This window comes from Colossoma macropomum, unplaced genomic scaffold (assembly GCF_904425465.1).
Source record: "Colossoma macropomum unplaced genomic scaffold, Colossoma_macropomum, whole genome shotgun sequence".
Lineage (NCBI taxonomy): Eukaryota > Metazoa > Chordata > Actinopteri > Characiformes > Serrasalmidae > Colossoma > Colossoma macropomum.
The window spans coordinates 26,442,406-26,463,446 of NW_023494784.1; the positions used below are offsets into that span (position 1 = coordinate 26,442,406).

A 21,041-nucleotide genomic window follows, 5' to 3' on the forward strand; every position below is an offset into this window, starting at 1 on the left:
TCAGATCTGAAAAAGTCTACAGGTGTTTCTGTCCATCCTTCCACTGTGAGAAGACAACTCAGCACTATGAGTCTGAAAAGATGTGTAGCTGTCAAGAAGTCCTTACTGAGAAAAGAAAATAGACAGAAAGGAAAAAAAAATCAAATAGCACAAATAAGCTGCTGGTGTTCTTAGAACAATAGACTGATCACCCGAGAGTCCAGATCTCAACAACACTGAACGTGTTTGGGATTACTGGATTGTAAGAAGCAGAAAATGCAACCAACTTCTAAGACTGAACTTCGGAGGTGTGGAGAAATTTCCCTGCAGATTTCTGTTTTCTGCTTTTTTCTTCGTGCTGATAAAGGCATACCAGTACTTTATGGTCATTTTGACTGTAAACTAAATAAATAAAATAAATAAAATACAGTCTCAGAATTTTGCACAATACTATATAAAGAAGGTGGTCAGTGAGTGTAAGTACAAGGTAGGCATTTCTAATACTGTGTAAGATAAGCAATATTCTTTACTTTTATTGGATTTTGTGTAGAATGTGTACATAATCGTTTGGCTTGTAAAACATGCTGAATTATTAATATATTCATACAGTTTTTTATAACTGCAGGAGATACCTAATCTTCGAGCAAGTCCAAAGTCGATGAGTTTGATTTTGCTCCCTGTTTTGTTGACACACATGATGTTCTCTGGTTTGAGGTCCAGGTGAACGATGCCTTTCTTATGAATGAAACTGACCCCATCCACAATCTGCAGCATGTATTTAATAACCTCTCTCTCTGTCAGCTCAAAATCTTCATCGATGATCCTCTCAAACAGCTCCCCACCGGAGATCCTGCAAAACATGCAGTCCAGACTGATTCATAGCACAGGAGGTATTAGACTGTCGCTTAATTATCAAAAGCTAAAGGAGCTCAGACACAGCCTAAAAGTTTAGACTTTGGTGTCAGTGTACTCTGTAATAATGACACATCTTTCAGGAACTGAGAGGAAACATGCATAAAATAACATTTCAGTTTTTTAAACTGGTGTTGACCTTGAGTTATGAAAAAAGCTGGTGTTCAGTTCTTCTTTAGAACATCTGTAAGGGCTTAAGGCCTTAAGGCAAGCAGGAGGTCAAAGTATAAACACTGACAGCATCGTTAAATGTGGACATAGAGGAAGAGGAGTCAAGTTTCGGAGTCAGGAGGGTTAAGTGGTGAGTTCATCTACATTCTGACTGCACTTAAATAGGATGAAGAGGAAACACTCAGATTCTTAGTCTGAGCTGCTTCTTTTTTATTTACATAGATCAACATTGCTGTTCTTAAGGAGCTTAAGTGAACATTCTCCATTACACAGTACAATACCTTAATTATTAAGGTGCCCAAAAGGAAGATTCTCATTGTTACAGACCAATAAGTCATCCTGGTCAACAAATCAAAGTGATATAAAGTTTAACCTTGTGAATTTTCCTTCAAGCTCTCTGTGCAGATTAGTCTGTAATGATATTTAAAAGGCCCATATCCTACATTTGTCTTGCATTATATTTTTTCCTGAGGTCCACACATATTTGTGTGAGTTTATGTACCAAAAACAGTCATAATTAATTTTACATGACCATTTAAAAGCCTCTCTTTATTCCTATAGAATTAAACAGGCTGTCTTTGCCACTGTGCCTTTAAGATTGATATATGTAAATGAGCTCTGTTCTGGTTGGATGCACTGTATTTTGCCTCAGTCAAATCCGGGCTGAAACACTCTTATAAAGCAGTGTGAATGGGCGCAGCTAAACAGGTTTAGGCTGAATAGGTGGATATGTGTTACTTTTCATGGCATCACAAAAATAATGAATTCAAACATTTTAAAACTTTAACAGTGTTTACATATTAAATCAAACAGTTATTTTGAAAAGTGAAGGCAATTTATTTTTCCCTGATATGAGCCATTTAACGAGTGCATTAATTTTAGTTTATGATAATAATGTAATCTGTTAATCTGATGATTAAAGGATAATTTTAGGATTTTCCAAGTATGATTGAAAAGAAGAATACTCACATTTCCAGCACCATGACAATGTCTGATTTTCCCTCAAAGGCATCAACACATTGCACGAGCTTTGGATGATGCAGGTCGTTCATGATTCCAATCTCTTGCCTGACGTTTTCTTTCTCTTTTGCAGAATACGCTTTTATAAATTTCCCAGCCCAGACCTTCTTGGTTGATTTCTCGATCAGTTTGAACACTGTTCCAAATTTACCCCTGAGACAAAGATTGAAACCCTAAATATTTACATGGATTATGCTCTCTTTCTGACATAAAATAATGGAACAAGACACTAGCATTGTAATTGTATCTGTGAAGCTTTGAATCCTTGTTCAAATGAATGAATCCAAAGCAAACAGTGCTTTGGAAACTCACGATCCCAGCCGCTCTTCCACATCATAGAGGTCTTTAACCTTCACATCTGTTCTGATGGTCACGTCTCTGTATTCAGGCACCTTCTCTGATTCTGCCATTATAAAAGTAGGGATTTACATGAGGAAGGGTCTTGAACACATTCATCAGTTACATATTCTACAGTGACAAAATCATTAAGAGAAATTCTCATTTTAAATATCCCTTCAAAATAACCAATTTCATTAGAACAGATCCAAAATCAAAAGCGTTATTGATAAGGTAAAACAACATACCATCATCTGAATGCTCAATCTCATCTTCTTTATTTTCTTTTGAACAAAAATGAAACAGAATGTTATGAAAATGTTACAAGTCATTACAGGGCAAGCTTGAGTATCGAAATGCATTGTTGAATTGTGTTATGCTCTTAGAATATTATGTTGTTATATATAATGTTATGATATTTTTGTTAATTACAATGTATTCTAATAATATTAAATTAATTAAACACAATCAATTTAAACCATTGAGGTTTACACCCCGAAGAGCAAGCCAAAGGTTTTTCACTCAAATTAAACTGAAAAAATTGGAATGCCCACTAGATGGAGCTCACCATCTTCTTCTTCTTCCAACCCCACTTCCACAGGTACAGACTCAGCACTGGGCTCCCCAACACCGTAGATATTCACAGCTCTCACACGGAACTTGTACTGCTGGTCAGGTAGCAGGTTCTGAACGTTGTAGGAGGTGCTGTTGCAGGACACCAGCTCCTTCCATTGCTTATCCACTGAGTTCCAAATCTCCAGGTTATAAGACTGGACAGCACTTCCACCATCATACGTGGGCCCGTACCAGGAGAGAGTCAGGCTAGATTTGCGGACGTCTGTGGCAGCTGGGATGCGTGCAGGAGGGTCAGGTTTGTCTGGAATGTAAAGTTGAGAAGTCACAGTCAAAATGGAATGTCTTATGAGTATCATAACCTAAGATATATCTTCTGAGTACATATATTGCTATATGATCTTGAGCAGCATGCTGTATGGCAGTACTGTCCTTGGCTATACCACTATGGTATATAGATGGCTGTAGGAGACGAAGCTTGCTTGGACAGTGCTGCATAAGATGCCATGGCCGGCATGTCAGAATCTCCTACAGAGTACTTACAGACTCTGTGTGGGAAAATCCACTTTGTGCAAAAGTGTCCAGACACCCTTTGTAATTAGTGAATTCAGCCACTTGAAGGTAGCTGACCAGTTTTTGACACAGTCATTCAATAGCTCACACACAGCATTTATAAACTCTATAGAAAAGCACTGGATGGAATGGAACACTCTGGAGCAGCTGCACATGAGCCTAAGGTCCCCGTGCCAAATGCAAAAAGTCAGCTAGAGGGGCATAAAGCCCCCCCCCAGTACTGGGTTATAGAGCAGTAGAACTGTGTTCCTTGGAGTGATGGAGCTCCATTGAGTACCTTTGGGATGAGCTGGAGAGCTGTTTGTGGTCCAGAATCAGTACCTGAGCTCATTAATGCTCTCATGTCTGAATGCAATCAAAGCCTTACAGCAATGTTTCAGCAGCTAGTGTGTTCTTCTTAGAGACTGTTACTGCAGCCAAGGGGGAATAAACTCTCTATTAATATCCCATATTGTGGAAAAAATGGATGAGCAGGTGTCTACAAACCTTTGGACTTAGAGTGTATAACTGTCTGAAAAACCCTGTTGATGGTCAGTTTCTAATATCCCTGCTGAGGCTTCAGCTACAGCAGACAAGACATCAGTGCCAAGTTGCAACCCACTACTGAGAGACTGAGTGGCACTATGATTGGCATGCTATGTTCTACTATGCAAATATTGACAGTACAGAGAAATGTTATTGTGTCTGCTTGTGTGAAACAGATGCTGAGGATGTGGATTAGAAACTGGACAGGGTCCCAAACTTGAAAAACAACACTGGCCAGAGGACTCCATTGCATTTTTGAGGTATCTCCCTGACAATTCACAAATGACTTTACATTTTGCTCTTTGATGTCTCTGAGACAGCGATTAAGGCACAGAAAAAACGGCCTGTTCTGTTCTGAATTTGGTCAACAGTTCAGCAGTTCAAGCTGCAGTTTACGCCAAGTAGTCTTTGCCAGTTGGCTATTTTAGTTTTTTTTTCAGTGTAATGGATGTTTGTGTATAACAGCTGTGTGAGTAAGAATGTGACTGTTGAACTGGTAGACAGGAACTCCAGCGAAAAATGAACTGCTTGTTACATTGAACAAAATGATGATGTGGCACACACAGTTCACTCTGAATGGAGAAGCTTTTTTAGAAGCTGCCTCTTAAATCCAAACTTTATTTGGATTTTGGGTCCTGGGCCAAATTTCTCAATGCAGTGAGGTGCTTATCTTTTGGCAAAAACACATCTTTTTGAAGCAGTTGTATAATATTCTTTCGTAGAGAACTTATGATCACATTAGTCAGTATTTAATGAACTGTGAAGAACAGAATGGGCTACACTTGCTAATCCATGATAAAGCAGTACAGTACAGGCCTTTCACAGAGTTTTGTTATTCTGGGCATGGAGACAAGGGTGATTTCAGCTGTGTGACAGGCTCTGTTAATGCATAATGACTAGAGTGTCTGTAACACCTTGAGCTAGTGTGGCCCAAAGTGGCAACGGTGCAGGGAGATGGAGTCTTACCCACGATAGTGAGGTTGAGGGCAGCTTGCCTCATGCCATAGTTGTTCCTGATCTCGATGGTGTAGCAGCCACAGTGCTCCTGCTGGCCACTTTCTATGGTAAGTTGACTGCTGGAATCTGTGCTCTCAATGGTGAGGTCACTTTTCCCCTCTTGAATCTGTGAAGAAATAAATGAGCACTCATTTCAAGGTTAAGTGTACAGAAAAAGGTGCTGCTACTATTAGGCCCTAAAGCACTGCATACATAAGCTTTAGATTTGGATTCTCAAATGGTATAAAATAACAGATTATTTCATACTTTAACACTATGAGTATGTCCCAAAGTTTGTAGACACCTGCGCATCCAATACTATTTAGTTTCCAGTAAAAACTGCCATTATGTATATGTTCTTCAATTTTTATCGTGAGAAAGAAAAACAGAAAACATGAAGAGTTTATTTGCAAAAACAGATCTTCATTTTAATGAATTTTCATAAATCATTTTTTCTGTTGTGCAGCTGGGTTGTTTTAAGTAAAAATAACTTAACAAAATACAGGTAACTTACAAAATCAAACTTTATTAAAAACTTTTTTTTATTTATTTAAATAATGTTTTTTTGTCAAAAGCAGATAACTCCAATGGTCAATTCATGTTTCAGAGTTAAACAAAGCCATTTAATGGATACAAGGTTCTTCTAAATGCAATATTTAACATTCGTTAACATAAAACAGGCAGGTAAAGAGCTGAGAATTGCAACAAAAATAGCCCTTTAATGGTCAATATTACATATATTATATATATCTCAGAAAATCCTAAGGCTGGATCTCAATTGGCTCAGTGCTACCTATATGCTCCACTATGTGAGTAATGAAATTTTGGCTTTTACACCCAAATATTGCACTTAATGTCCCATATGAATTGTGCACACATGGCTGAATCCAAAGTGGTTCTTCACTGTGCACTGTGTAGATGCAGTAGACATTACTTTAAGACCTACGTAGTGCACTTTGTAGGGAGAAGGGAGCCATTTAAGATTCTGCCTAAAAAGTTTGCGGCAGTGTTGCGTTACCCGACCTGAATACTGCATGCTGATACGCTAACCGGATTTATCGAGTTCTGCTCAAAAACAGCACTGGCGTTTGACCTGTAAAACGTGAACTTGCAACACCTTGACAGTGGATAATTCCAACGTTTGTGACAAAACGTATTTAGGGTTCAAAATGCGTTATGTCACTCATTTTTTAAAGGATGGCATTTATCATTTTTTTTACAAATGAACAAATGATCATATATTTAACAGAAAATGACTCAGGAGCCTCAAAAACCTTTTATTTTCCACATCGCCACAGTTCAGGCCACGGTTCAAGTTGGTTGCATTTTCTGCTTCTCACAATCCGAAGTAATGCAAATTACAAATTTAGACTCACAAGTCCATAAAACCTTATTCCATATCACACCTATCCAGTTTTGGTGTTCTATTGCAAATTTCCTTTTTTGTCTATTTCTTTCAGACCCACAGTACTTTCTTTTCTTCTTAGAGTGGAAAGATGGACAGAAACACCTGGAGCTTGGAGCTTGATTTTCTCATCTCCGTCTCTCAAAAACAAAAGCTTTGAGTACTGTTTATCTGTACTGTGACGGTTTTGGTGGTCTATCATGGCCTTGCATGGTTGTTAGGAGCCCCATTTTCACAATGTCCTTCAGTAAATGTTTGAACTCCAGTTTTGGAAGCTCCTGTTCTTTCAATTATTTTCTTTTGACTTTCCCCTTCCTCATGCAAGTGGATTACCGTATATCTAATCTAATATCTAATTTCCTCAGAAATATGTCCTGAAAAAAGGAATAATTTGTACTTAATTTCTGTTTTGACTGGAAATTAGATAAACGAATGGTGGTCTCTGACTTTTTCATAGTACTGTACTCCACTAGAAGGGTCTGCTGAAACTGCTGAGTGAACATTTCAGTTAGATATTAAGCGGATACAATTTGTTTAGATATTAAGGGGATACTAGTTATTTCAGCTGGCAAGGTGGGTTGATGATCGATAGCAGACAGATGGGTGAAGTGCTTACTGGTTTGCGGAACTTGAGCCAGTTGCAGCTGAGGGGTGGAGTTCCAGTGAACTTGCAGAGGAGATTAACCCGCTCACCTGCCAGGATCTTCATATCATCAGGAAACTGCAGGATCTGAGGTGGAACACCTGAAACACACATAAGCACGTGTGCATCCACCGCCCACACAAACACTCATGCGCACACACAAAGAGCCTGCAACAGCTGGTACCAGTCTGATTGAATGCATATCCTAATGTAAGTGCATGCTCTCAGGGGCCAAGTGTGTTATGAGGTAAACAAAGCTTGGATAACTCCAGAACTCCAAAGACAGATAATGTGCTGTGGGCCAAAGAAGGAGACAAAGCCTTATTAAGGCATGACTAACCTTACTGAACTCACATCACAGGCATGCTTGGCCACATTTCATTTCAAAAGGACCAAATAGATTTGAAGAGAAAAAGATAAAGACAGCCTGATCTCTCCATAAAATTAGTGTTTGAGTGATTGCTTTTCTGAACAGGATGCTGTTACCTTGTTTAGGAGGCGTTTTTGGTGGCGGCTTCTTTATTCTGGCCTCATCTGGAAAAAGAACCGAGACAGATGATGAGGTCTAGTGCATGAGGCAACTCTGTGGTACACTGAGCCTCAACCATCACACAACTACCACAAGTAACTGTAAGGAAATGGCTTTAGCATGTGTTTCTTCATTTCAAGCTGATTATCATGTGTCTGATGTATGGATGAAACACTGTTTGGTGGAAACATCATGTGTTATAATGTGCAGAAATAAAGTTAAGTCTTGAGGGTTTACTCTTCACTGTAGTTTCACAAAACACTAAAAAAGTATATAACATGTACGCACACTTATTAAAGAGCCCATATGGTGGAAAGAGAGTTTGATGTTGTACGTAAACACTGTCTACATCAAAACATATTCTTTACTTCCCATCCATACATTTCATACATTGAAACTAATCTGCAAAAAAAAGCCAGTTTTGTATTCACTCTTTTTGTGATGTCACAGAAATAATACATTTACAGTTATATGCAAACTTTTTGGTGCCCTGGGTCAAATGACATTTTGTTGATTTTTGTTAACACATCATCTACAGAGAACACACTTTTACACATTATGGTTTATTTGCTGAATATAACATATTGGAGAAAAATACAACATAAAGCACTGCCCTGTGCAAAAGTTATGGCACATTTAATATTGTATGCTGTATTTTTTTCAATGTGTTAAACTTAGCAAATGAATAGAAATTGAGCATGAAAATTTGCAGACAAAAGCCACATTTAAGTTTGTTCCTTGTAGAAGATGTGTTAAATTATTTTTGCTTAGAAAATCAACAAAACATGTAATTTGACATTTTACAACAGTACATATATCCACCTATTCAGCCTCCAGCAGTTTATCCCCTCCCATTCATGCTGACGTTATAAGGAGTGTTTCAGCTTGCACTGCTTTTTAATACAACACAGCCATTTGGAGCAGTTTTAAGAGCTCATTTACATATATTGGTCTTAAAGCTACAGTAGAAAAAAAGAATTTTGACTGTTTTTTGGAACATAAACCCACACGAACACTGCAAGTGGTCTTTAAAGACAAAAAACCTCAAGAAAATGTAGGATATGTGCTCTTTTAATCACAATACAAGTGGAGCATTAGCTTCACTCAGGCAGAAAGCTCTCTGCATGGATGTATACTGAGAAATGGGCATACACTCAATAGTCTGATAAGCAAACTCTGGGAGAAAGCCTTGTTCTCCTCTGGATGTCCTGAGAGAGATCAGCTGCTTCTGTCCTTTTGTGTTTGCCTTTTTTGGTCATACTAAAAATAGTTCCCAAAGAATCCAGGAAATAGTTCTTGGCACTATTTATTTTACATCTGATTGCTGTCATGAAACAATGTGCTAGAGAGGTGAACTAATGCAATCACCAAGCAACAGCAGCACCCAAATCAGTCTAAAGCAATTAGAACTTTAAGCTGAACGTTTTTTGTGAGAGTCAGACATTCCTCTGCTTTTTTCTGCTGGATGGGCTACCCTCCCGTCTTTGTGGAAACGAAAACATCCCTTTTCCAACACAAAACTATTTCTGCTTCACGATTCCCATCTCTCTGACACTGAAATGGGCTTCTGATAACAATCAGCAATTTGTACAAAGCAAGACATTTCCACATTTCCTTGTAAGCAAAGTTAATATCACAAGGCAACAACAAACAGCTCCAATTAACAGCATGAAAGGAAATAAAGTGTCCAGTAGAATATTACTATGCTCGAGAGCATTTCTGAGGCAGAAAGGACTTATGCAAGCATTTGTGCTCTTCAGATGTAGAATAATAATGTTTTAGCAGTCATTATGATTCCACTGATCCCCACCATCAGTCTAATGTAAAATGTAGATACAGAGAGTTTCAGAGATTGTTTCAGCCTGCTGATATCAACAGATTTACAGATTCATTCAGTACTAAGTCATTCACTACTACAGTACATTATTAGCTTTTGAGCAATAGAATTAATGAATGTACTTTCAATAGGATGAACGATCAGCAGAGCTCGATTTGAGGGGGATAAAAAGTAAAAGCACGTGATTGTACACAACCACCTCTTTTGTAGGAGTCTGCATTTACATGTAGAACTCTTGCAGTGGGTAAATATCATATACTGATTTAATGAAAACATCAATAAAAGACTTCTTAAGTAAGATCACATTAATCCAAAAGGGATGGAAAGAGGGGAATGGTTGTTTTACAAGGGTGATGATGATTTGGGGAAGGGGGGCTGAGTAAAATAAGTAAAATCACATGCTTTCACTTTTAATTGGTCTTGCTGTGGAGAGTTTGGTAAAGCGTTCCCATCAAACTGAGCTAGTTTGAAAACTCTGTCACAGAATTATGGCAAAATCTTTCAAAGAAAAGCAGGTGAAATAATCAGGGTTAATCAGTGAGGGGTGTTTTAAGTTAATACAATTCAAAATTAGAGCTTCAAATCTCCAGGAATTATCTTACTGTGGTCATAGCATAATTATGCATGACTCATCGTGCTAAACAGCCAGTCGCCTCTTACTTTTACTGCAATACTTTGTTCTGTTTTTTTTTAAATAAGCAATTGAATCGTTTAAGATTTTAAAATGTCAGCTTGGCCTATTAAAGAGCAAGTGATGTTATTTATACTACAACTTTGGCCAATAGTATTGGAACTGTGCTAGTGTGTTTCAAGTATTCATTTAGCACACACTGAGCTTCAGGATAAAATAAGGCAAATAAAAAGTGATCTTTGGCCAGTTGGCTGGAATCAAAATCAGCCATAAAAAAACAAACAGTGCATCCATTGTTTTCAATCATTTCTACTGGCATGAAACCGGACAGCAACTCAACACCAAAGATCACGGAAATGGTCCTGTCAGTCTGCATATGAATAAAGACAGCTGACCAAAGCATTCTTCTAGTGAATGAACTGAGGAAGGCTTTTACAGCAAAGCAAACATGCTGTTGAATAGCCAAACAGTAAATAAGACAATATGTCGACAAGAGAATGAGAATGACATTAAAAGATTATCTAAGTTATCATTATGCCTGCAGCCCAAAGCTTTTGGTGCCTGAACTAGGGTCTAACCGATATACTCATATACTGATATACTGATAATATTACCTGATATTGATGTCCTACAGACTTATCAGTACCAGCAAAAATCCCACAGAATAACCACTGATATACACCAAGCCACTGGCCACTTCATTATGTACACTTCCTTGTATCTACCTTCTTTGTCCATTTTATCAGCTCCACTCACCATATAGATGCACTTTGTAGTTCTACAATTACAGACTGTAGTCCATCTGTTTTTCTGTTGTTAGGCCCATTTTACCTTGTTCTTCAACAGTGAGGACCAACAGGACCACCACAGAGCAGGTAACATTTGGGTTGTGGATCATTCTCAGCACTGCAGTGACACTCATGTGGTGGTGACGTGTTTGTGTGTGTTGAACTGGTATGAGTGGATCAGACACAGCAGTGCTGCTGGAGTTTTTAAGCACCGTGCCCAGTCATTGTCAGAGACAATGGCTCATCTGCTGCTGTACAGTTTGTGTTGGTCATCCTCTAGTCCTTCACCTGTGGTCACAGGATGCTTTTGGCTGGATATTTTTAGTTGGTGGACTATTCTCAGTCCAGCAGTGACACTGAGGTGTTTAAAAACTCCAGCAGCACTGCTGTGTCTGATTCAGCACCAGCACAACAAACACAAACACACTGCAACTATGTCAGTGTCACTGCAGTGCTGAGAATGATGTGGTGGCCCTGTGGGCGTCCTGATCATTGAAAAACAAAGTGAAAGGGGGCTAACAAAGTTTGCAGAGAAACAAATGAACTACAGTCTGTAACTAACCTACAAAGTGTACCTATATGGTAAGTGGACCTAATAAAATGGACAATGAGTGTAGATACAAGATGTACATGGTGTACTGAATGAAGTGGCTGGTTGGTGTATAGTGAAGTGTTTTGTATTGTAATGAAAAACTTTGAGGCAAATCCTTTATCTCTGAGTATGTATGCCAGTCTCTGAAAACAAAACACCACAAAATAAAAAAAAAAAAAGATAAAAAAGTTATGTTGTAATCAAATACCAATCATATATGTCAATAAAGCACTGTTCTAATAAAACTACTTGAGTCTGTATAATTTCAATCATATTAAAAGATATAGTACATACTGGATATTATAACTGGTCACTTAATTTTCATAGTAGTCAGGCCCTTGTCTAAACTTCTGCTCTGAAAGTGTCTGTAATGGGCTCAACATTCCACATCAGCAGCTTTACCTAAGCCATTAAGGGGATCTTCTCCCTGTGTAGCAGACATTTAAAGGCTTACCAACAAGGACAATAAAAAGTGCCTGGACTTAGTCAAGCATAAAACAGTTGCTCTAGGATTCAACTGAAGCATAGCGAAGCTGTCAGAACCAGTTCAGAGACACTACCTTTACCATTCCACCTCAAAACCCTGTAGTTCTGTTCTCACATGCACAAAAACACAAGCATGCACATGAGCATGAACACATGCAGGCACACATTCTGCAGATGCTCTGATATTAGAAGACCAAAGTGGTAATTCTGCTTCTGAATTTGGTGCAACGTCAAAGGATTCAGAGCTGTGAATGTCAGAGTCGGCAAACAGCTTTCTGATGAACCATGTTTTTAATATTAAATGTATTATTTGCACTAGCATTCTTTGTAAACAATGAAAAAAGAAAAAACTTTATATGACATTTTTAAAGAAATGGTTCCAATGAGCTGGATCAATGTTTTCAATCACATATAAAACAAATATGACTGCAGGTAAATGTATAAAACAATACTAATATGCCAGTCCTAAACAACTTCACAGGTTTCAGATAATTAGTAGGACAGTAAGGGGACATAAATTTAAATGTTAGATATGTCCATAATGATATACAGAGGTTTAGAAGAAAACAGTGCAATATTGAAAATTCAGTTATAATTAAATTAATATCCAGACTTTAACATATTTAAAAGTATATTATTATGAATGTAAATACATAATTACAGGAGAGTATTAATGATTTAATGACTTTTTATTTATAGATATTTTGGAATATTGAGTAAAGCATCTAAAAATACCTTTTGCTGAATGGTTTGTAGTATTTATATTCACATTCAAAAAATTATTATGGATATAAAATAACAAAAATCAAAATACATAAAAGTCAAAGTGTTTGCACGTTTAAACAGTAGCGTATATGAAAACATCCACTTTTAATTCACTGAAACTCTGCTTCATTCCTGACGGTTCCACTACATTGGCCTACGTTGACAACAGAAACATCACACTGAATTGTTTGACATGGGACATGCAACAGAACCACAAAGTGCCAAATACCAGCTGCGTCCACATCCTATGTATGAGGTTGAATGAGTCTTGGTTTGGGTGCCTCATTCACCCTCCCAGCAGTTTGATCTGTATATGGTCATATGCAAAAGTTTGCATGCCTTGCTCCAATTACACGTTTTGTTGATTTTCTAAGTGAAAATAAGTTAACACACCCTCTACAGAGAACACATTTCTGCACATTTTAATGCACAATCACTGTTTATTTGCTGAATTTAATGGCCTAAAAATGGACTAAGCAAAAGCTCTCTTTTTTTATTATTTTCCAACATAACATCAGGAAATAAATAAAAATTGTGCAATAAAAGTTGCAGAAAATGCCATATTTAAGTTTGTTTCCTGCAGAGGATGTAAAAATGTATTTTCACTTAGAAAATCAACACTTAATATGTGTATGCAAAAGAGGCACCTCTTTACAATACGACTACCCTTATAAAGGAATTATGAATGGTTTATAAAACTTTTATTTATGTGTTATAACTACTTATTAATGACTTTTAGTGTTTGTGTCCTAATAAATAACCACTAACAAACTAATTTTAAACATTCACAACTCATAGAATAATGATTTAGTAGTTCAAAACAAATCTGTCTTGAAAACACTGAAATCATACTTAAAGCAACAGCTGCACCTCTTATCTCTCACTCTATTTCTTCTATTCGCTCTCTCCCCCTCTCTCTTACACACACACAAACACACACACACACACAGTCTTAAGTCTGCTTTCATATCTTGCAGTGTTTAGTCTTTATGGGGCCTGTTGTATTCTTTGAGTCATCACATTACACCAGAGGCGGCAAATAATCTCTAGACCACACTGTTGGAGTGTATACATTCCAGCCAACCAAACCAGTATAACAGCACTTTCATTAGCCAACCTGAAAAGCATAAGCTTCTTTATAGCACATTTCATTAGGGAACCAATAATTCACCATGTGAGTCAGGTCAAGATTATTAGTTTATACAGCACCTTTTACAAAAGACATTCAGTACCTTTGCAAAAATCTGGATCTAGACCCCTAGTGAGCAAGCTGAGGGCCAAAGAATGGCCAAAAGATTTATATTTCTATTGCTTGTCAAATATGACTGTAAGTTACTGTATTTATCTAATCTCTAATTCTGTGTTCAGGTAATTTAATCTTAAAATAAGCTATATTTATACACTTCCAGTCTTTAAATACACATAAAGGTCCTTACAATTATCTCAGAAAATGCTGACACTACCATTGATAGTGCAAACCCATGAACTTTGAAACACATAAGAAGCTCACTGTTTCAGCACTGAATCTAGCTGGGTATTTGAGAGAGTGTTTTGGTGGGTCAGAAGGGAGATAAGCAAGCTTATTATGGTTACCAGTTAATTGGGATTTTGGTAATTTTGGGTGGGCCAAAGATAAAAGATAGGTGGGCCCAGCAATTGTGCCACCATATCCTACTGATGGTTCTGGATGTTAGAAATATGAAAACACAGCAAGTAAAAGGTTTAAAATGAACATTTTAAAAGGTTTAAATGACACAGGCCAACATGGAGTGCCTTTCTGAAGGGGTGAGGGAGTGAAAGGCTCAAAAACAGAGATAAGTTCAGCAGTGGTGATATCTCCAACTGAATTTGTTACAGAAAGTCTGGTTCTATTAGTGATATCTCCAGCTAGTTGTCTTGCAGAAACCTCACACTATAGTGAGCTCCTCACATATTCATACTAATGTGTTGTCTTGATAGGCTTCTAACAGTAGTTTTTGGTGTTCATGGATCTAGATCTCATTTCCACTGTCGTCTGCTTCTAACAAAAGTCACTTGTTTTTATAGATCTATACTTCATTTGTTACTCTGGCCTCTGACAGTAGTCATTGGTTATCACTGGTCAATCTAAATACTACCGTCCTATGACAGGCTTGTTTCTTTCCAGTATTCAGTATTATATATTAATTTGTCGGATCTTATTCTTAATTCACAGCTTATGTTGTATTAATGTTTCGCTAAGTTGAGCAAAGGAGGGTAGATTCCTATTTTGAGTCTAGGTTCCTGTAATTGTCTGTAAAGCTGCTTTGTGATATCACCTGTTGTAAAACACACTATGTAAATAGATCTTAACTTGAATTTACAACCCTGTTACCAAAGTTAGGACGCTGTAATGTAAATAAAACATTATAAATAATAAAATAAAAAAATAATACAAATAAAAACCCCTGTGATGGACTGGCAACCTGTCCAGGGTATTTCCTGCCTTGCGCCCAGTGGCTGCTGGGATACGTTCCAGCAACCCCTGCGACCCAGAAGGATAAGCGGTTTCAGAAAATATGTGTGTGTGTGTGCGTGTGTGTACAAATAAAAACAGAATGCAATGACATGCAAATCACTTAAACCCTATATTTAATTGATAAAAGTACAAAGACAACATATCAAATGTTACATATCAAATACACAACATTATCCATTTGGATTTGTTACAGTAAGCTCAGTGTAGTTCTCCTGGTGATATCTCCAGCTGGGTGTGCTGCAGTAAGCTCAGTGTGGTTCTGCTGGTGATATCTCCAGCTGGGTGTGCTGCAGTAAGCTCAGTGTGGTTCTGCTCTGTTCTGAACCTCATTCAGCACTGCTGTGCAAAGGTTAATGGCTTCCAGCAGTCTCCATAACACACTGCCTGTTTTTCTTGCACTATTTGATTTACTTACAAAGATTCCCCATGACTGCATCTGACTCCATAAAAATAACTGCACTTCATGCTGAAACATATACAAAAGTGTTATAGTTATCCCTTCAATGGGCTGTACTTTTTCTGCATTTTCTTTACATTGACACGTACCGCTCACTGTCTGATGTGACTAAATTGTTGTATTGTGTCTACTAATAGAAATAGATCAGACAAAAGCACTAGCTGAACCTAAGAGTGCTTCAAACAACAAACTGAGTGCCAGCTTTAATCACTATACTGTACAAAAGAATAGGCTAAGTCAGTTACACTGAAAGTTACTCTTACTTCGTTATAAAGATGAACTCAACAACAATTTTGTGTATACATTTATTGGAAATTCACATGCTCATTAATACATATAAATAAATGCATGTGGAATATCTGTAAATAATTCTTCAGAGTAATGTCAGCTCAGTTTTCAAATTTCATGCCAAATATCATTCTGAGATACAAGCCTTAATGACTGTCCTGATGATGGCATGTTTCCTTTCAACAACTGGTATGTTTGTTTTCAACTAAATTATGACAGTCTATATCTGACCTTGATAATTATTACATTCCGCAGTAGACTCAGGCTATTAAGACATCACTCAGAATAATCCTGGAAAATCCAGGTTGCCAGTAGTTGCTCTAGGATTCCACTCTCAAACTGGAACAGACTACACAAGACCAAAATAGTGCTATCCTCAATACTGTTGTTGGGGACATCATGACACCTACTACTGTTCGGTAAGCTGTGCTACATTGTTCTCTAATTTGAACTACATGCTTCTTAGAATCAAGTCTAACATAATGAAAACATGGCAGAAAAAGTATGCTTTCCTTGCATCAGACATTATCCCACAGTCACTACACAAACACTGTGGGTCCTCCTGAACAGTGCACTGATCAAGAGCAAACTGAGGACAATGCTGCAGATGCACCCTGCCAAAGAAGACAAGAAAAAAATAAATAAAAAAGAATGTGTGGGGGGTTGTGAAAGTGAGAGACTGGCAGAGAAAGAGAGAGTGAGAGAGAAAGGGGGATGTGGGGGAATGGGGATGACTGAGCCCATACATGGAAGTTTAGGAGAAGTGCAGCCATGCAATAAGTCTCAGCTTCATTTCTGTTCTTCCAACTCCTTCCAAACCTCCTTCTCTATCTTTTCCATTTTCCTTCTACCTCTCCATCTCATTTACATTGGTCTGTCTGAGTTTGGACACAGTTAGCTTTATTAAACACCTCATCTGGCAAAGAGGCATCATGAACTCTATAGACATCTACAGGCACATAGAATGCACACATTGTACTATAGCCCAATCAATAGATTGGTATTTACTATTCATATGTAAGGAATTATTAGTTTCATATTAATATGTTAATCTTTGAAGAGACTGCTAAGCTTAAAGTCTGTTTACTAAAATCTGTATACTTTTGTTGCCTCAAATAAGATGATATTTATTGCTATTGTGATAAATTACATCAGGTTATGTTACAATACGAGTGGGTAGCATGACAAAACTATTACATCATGATACTTCCAAGACATTTTCCTGATACACGATACGCATCATGATATTGTTTTTCTGAGATGTATTATGTTGGAACAGAGAAAAATAGAACCTGTACTGCCACATAAAATAATAATAATAATAATAATAATAATAATAATAATAATAATAATAATAATAATAATAACAACAACAACAACAACAACAACAACAATATAATAATCCTATGGCTACAATGACATTTATTCAATGTTTTACAACCTGCACTGCACTAAATCCAATTAAACAGGCCTATTTATGCTTACTTTGTAATGATACATGTAGTTAGTCAGTGTTCTTAAAGTACTGATGATGTCTACCATGTGCTCAGAACAGAGAACGTATTGTTACAGAATTTATCACAATAACAATAAAATATCATCATATTGCCCACCCCTACATCACAATCTGCTTATGAGAATATGTGGAAATCATCAGTATTCAAAGAACACTGGCCAACTGTATGTTTCATTACAAACAGAGCATAATTAGGCCTGTTTAACTGGATTTGGTGCAATGTATGAGACACTGAATGTTAGTTGTTAGATGCTAGTGTTAAAGGTTAGGTTTGGGTGCATTTTACATGTTTTTGATATTCTGGGTCTGTTTTCAAGTTTACCAGTTACAAGGGTGGGCGATACAGCAAAAATATATCATGATATTTTCATATACATGATAAGGATGTGTCTTCTTACTAATTTTGATATTCGAGTATAAGTACTCCATTAGTGTTCATGAATGTTATTCAAAAACAATTGTGGGAAATCGATAGGTTTTCATGTTGGATGACTAACAAGGAAGCTGCCTCTTCAGAGCTAACACTAACTGGTACGTGTTGGACTCATTGTCTTCTACACAAGGTATTTTCTCCTCAGTTGATGCTGTTTTTAACATGTTAGTTTGCCAGAGTAATTTATTTTCACTGTTTCTTGACTTAGCTAACATCAGCTACACTAGCTAGCCTATTAGACGACAAAGCAGCGCCAGAGCACCAGTTACGCTATGTTTGCCTTCTTAGTCATTGTTTAGGCCCCCATGTTTCGCAGAAGCAAAGTATAACGTACTTACTCACAAAACTGTCACATTTTACAATTTGTTATTTTTCAGTTATATATTGTGATATAATATGATGTAATATATCACAACAACAAATAATGCCATATTGCCCACTGATATCATCCAGGTGGATCCTGAATTTCTACATTTTGTAACTGTGTATGCCTGTGTATGTCTCAATAGACATGCGCATGAAAAATAACAGATATAAGCATCAGTGCAGAATTCCTGGGATTCGGTGCATCCCTAAATATAACTAGATCATTTGTGCAATAAGGTCACGTAACTGAACAAAAATCAAAACAGTGCAAACTTGTATTATGTGTTGTGTGTATTAACAAATTGATTGTGATGTGACACGCCAAACTTTCTGATAGTGTAACCTCATGTTTCTGTACATCAGCACACATAATTGCTCACAGCTATAGTTTCACAACTATGGATTTGTTCTCCTGCCATATACAACCTGCACACAGACACACACACACACACAGACACACACACACACACACACACACACACACCTTTCAGTTAGGTTCAATGATTAGCCCCTGAGACTCTGTAAGGAATGGTCACACTGCATGTGAGTGTGTGTGTATGTGTGTGTGTGTGTCTGTGTGTGTATTCAGCAGTGGGAAAGACTCAGGTCTCCCATGCTTCTCCTTTTTGGGAAATAAAGAAGAAAGTGCATATTTTGGAAACTCACTCTCTGTGGTTGGGGTAGAGGGCTTCTTGCTTTTCTTGTCAGTCGGTGTTGAGCTTGAGGCACTGGGATCTGCAGAAATGAAAAAGAGCATGTGATAAACTAACCAACATTGCAGTCACTTTCACCAGTCCAAATGCCAAATGCAAGTATTACATTAGTTCTTACTTCAATTCTTCTAAGTACCTGAAACTTTTAGAGGGCATATATATAAGAGAGACAGAGAGCTAACAAGTGAGAGTGCATGTGTGTGTGTGTGTGTGTGTGTGTGTGTGTGTGTGTGAGTGAGAGAGAGAGAGAGAGAGAGAGAGAGAGAGAGAGAGAGAGTTATTAAGTTATTAAGATTTGGCAGGGCCTTAAATCAATAATCAACCAAATGTCTGCACACGACTAGTACAATTGGAAGACCACTGATGCTGGCATTTGAATCCATTTGCTAACAAACTGCTATTGCAAGCAGCACTTATCATGTGAATTTGAGCTGCTCTTCCTGTGTCAGCATGGTTAAGTAAGAGCATGCAGGTCTACAGGGACGTGCGGTGGGGAGCCCGTGCCGGCGCAGCTCTGTAATTGCAGGAAGCTGCTGGGCTGTGGCTGAGCCTCAGGGGACAGAGAAGTAGCGAGTCATGCCTCCAAAACTAAACCAGCCCAGACTAACTCACCAGCCCTGAGCTCAAACAGCACTGACCAAATAATACATTCATGGACCGCATGGTTTAGTTTACCCTGTGCCAAAATATCACACATTGTATCTGTGATCCTCTTTATAATGTTGTAAACAGTCATTCAAAGTAGTTTGATGTGAAATGGTGGATTGTTGAAATGTTAGGTGAATGTGATGTCTTGCATTGATGGCAAAACCTGCAAGAGGGTTGACTTCCAGGGTGAGGGTTGGTGACCACTGTTTTAGAGGTATTAAGTGCTTCAGATATCAAAACTGCTGTGAACAAATATCACTACATTTCTCATCAAACTACTCTGAATAACTTTGTTTACATCTTAATGACTGCATTATTTAGAAATGTTTGAAAAATCAGTGGAATTTCCCTTTAATAGGCATCATGCAAACTACATGCCTAATTAACCATACAGTTACCTCAAACTACATCAAGGTGTTAAGTTTAACAGAACTGAACAAATAGAATTACTAATATGGTTTCTGACACCATATTAAATATTGTTAAATGGACGAATGTACAGAGGAAATGTTTTCTTTTACGCCAAACCAGTAAAGATATTTGGTGCCTACATCTTGCTTCTTCAGTTTTGCACTGAAACAACAGGGCTAATGTAGCTAACAAACAATGGAAGCTCACACCATATCAAAATTGCTAAGTAATCTGAAATAGACTTGCTAAGTGGTTTCTGACACTGCATGAAATCCAGCTGTGTATACAAACACTTTTTGTCTGGAGGAATCAGGCTGCAATATAGCTACTACTGCTATTTTTTGTCATACAGCATATTGTACTTTTGTCTATTTTTATTGTTTATAGCAAACCAAATACATCTTGTCTAACTGCCTGCATTTGGAGTAAGGGGAAAATTGTGTATGTTATGTAACATTGTTGCTGAACTATTGTTTTAGCTGGAAAACTCCTTTTTTCTTTATTCAGCAAGCTTCTGCATCTCATGAGTGATGAATGAATTTACTTACCATCAACCAGCACCATACAGGAACACTCTGCTCTTCCTGCCAAGCTTTCAGCTCTGCATACATACTGACCCTCATCTTCAGGCAAGGCCTTATCGATGGTCAGAGAGCACAAACCACCTGATCATACATACGCACAAAGAGACACACACAGGGAAACATATCGTTCAGTGAAGAAACAAGATGAAGACAGATACATCACAAAGAAGTTCACTATGTTTCATCATTCACAGTCAATAATGTTCAAAAGTGTCTTCACTTATTTCTCTTTAGAACTTTACAGTCAAAACGGCCATTAAGTTATGGACTTAGTGAGAGACAGACTTGAGAGAAAACAGGACTTCTAACAACGTTTCAAGACCTGGTAGACATCATCAGATAAACACTGCTTTAGCTTTCATCTTTG

General features: G+C 37.6%; 1 protein-coding gene across 3 annotated transcripts in view; it reads right to left on the reverse strand.

Annotated features, from left to right (window-relative positions):
- The window catches only part of mylka (myosin, light chain kinase a), an 80,181-nt gene that overhangs the window by 8,797 nt on the left and 50,343 nt on the right, over positions 1 to 21,041 (reverse strand). For all 3 annotated transcript variants that reach the window (XM_036566065.1, XM_036566074.1, XM_036566083.1), the window contains 10 exons: positions 20,639 to 20,755; positions 18,985 to 19,053; positions 7,620 to 7,667; positions 7,107 to 7,234; positions 5,056 to 5,212; positions 2,987 to 3,295; positions 2,667 to 2,702; positions 2,395 to 2,485; positions 2,032 to 2,235; positions 612 to 829 (listed from right to left, as the gene is read on the reverse strand). In XM_036566065.1, the coding sequence (XP_036421958.1) occupies positions 612 to 829; positions 2,032 to 2,235; positions 2,395 to 2,485; positions 2,667 to 2,702; positions 2,987 to 3,295; positions 5,056 to 5,212; positions 7,107 to 7,234; positions 7,620 to 7,667; positions 18,985 to 19,053; positions 20,639 to 20,755 (1,377 nt within the window). The remainder of the gene's footprint in view (positions 1 to 611; positions 830 to 2,031; positions 2,236 to 2,394; positions 2,486 to 2,666; positions 2,703 to 2,986; positions 3,296 to 5,055; positions 5,213 to 7,106; positions 7,235 to 7,619; positions 7,668 to 18,984; positions 19,054 to 20,638; positions 20,756 to 21,041) is intronic.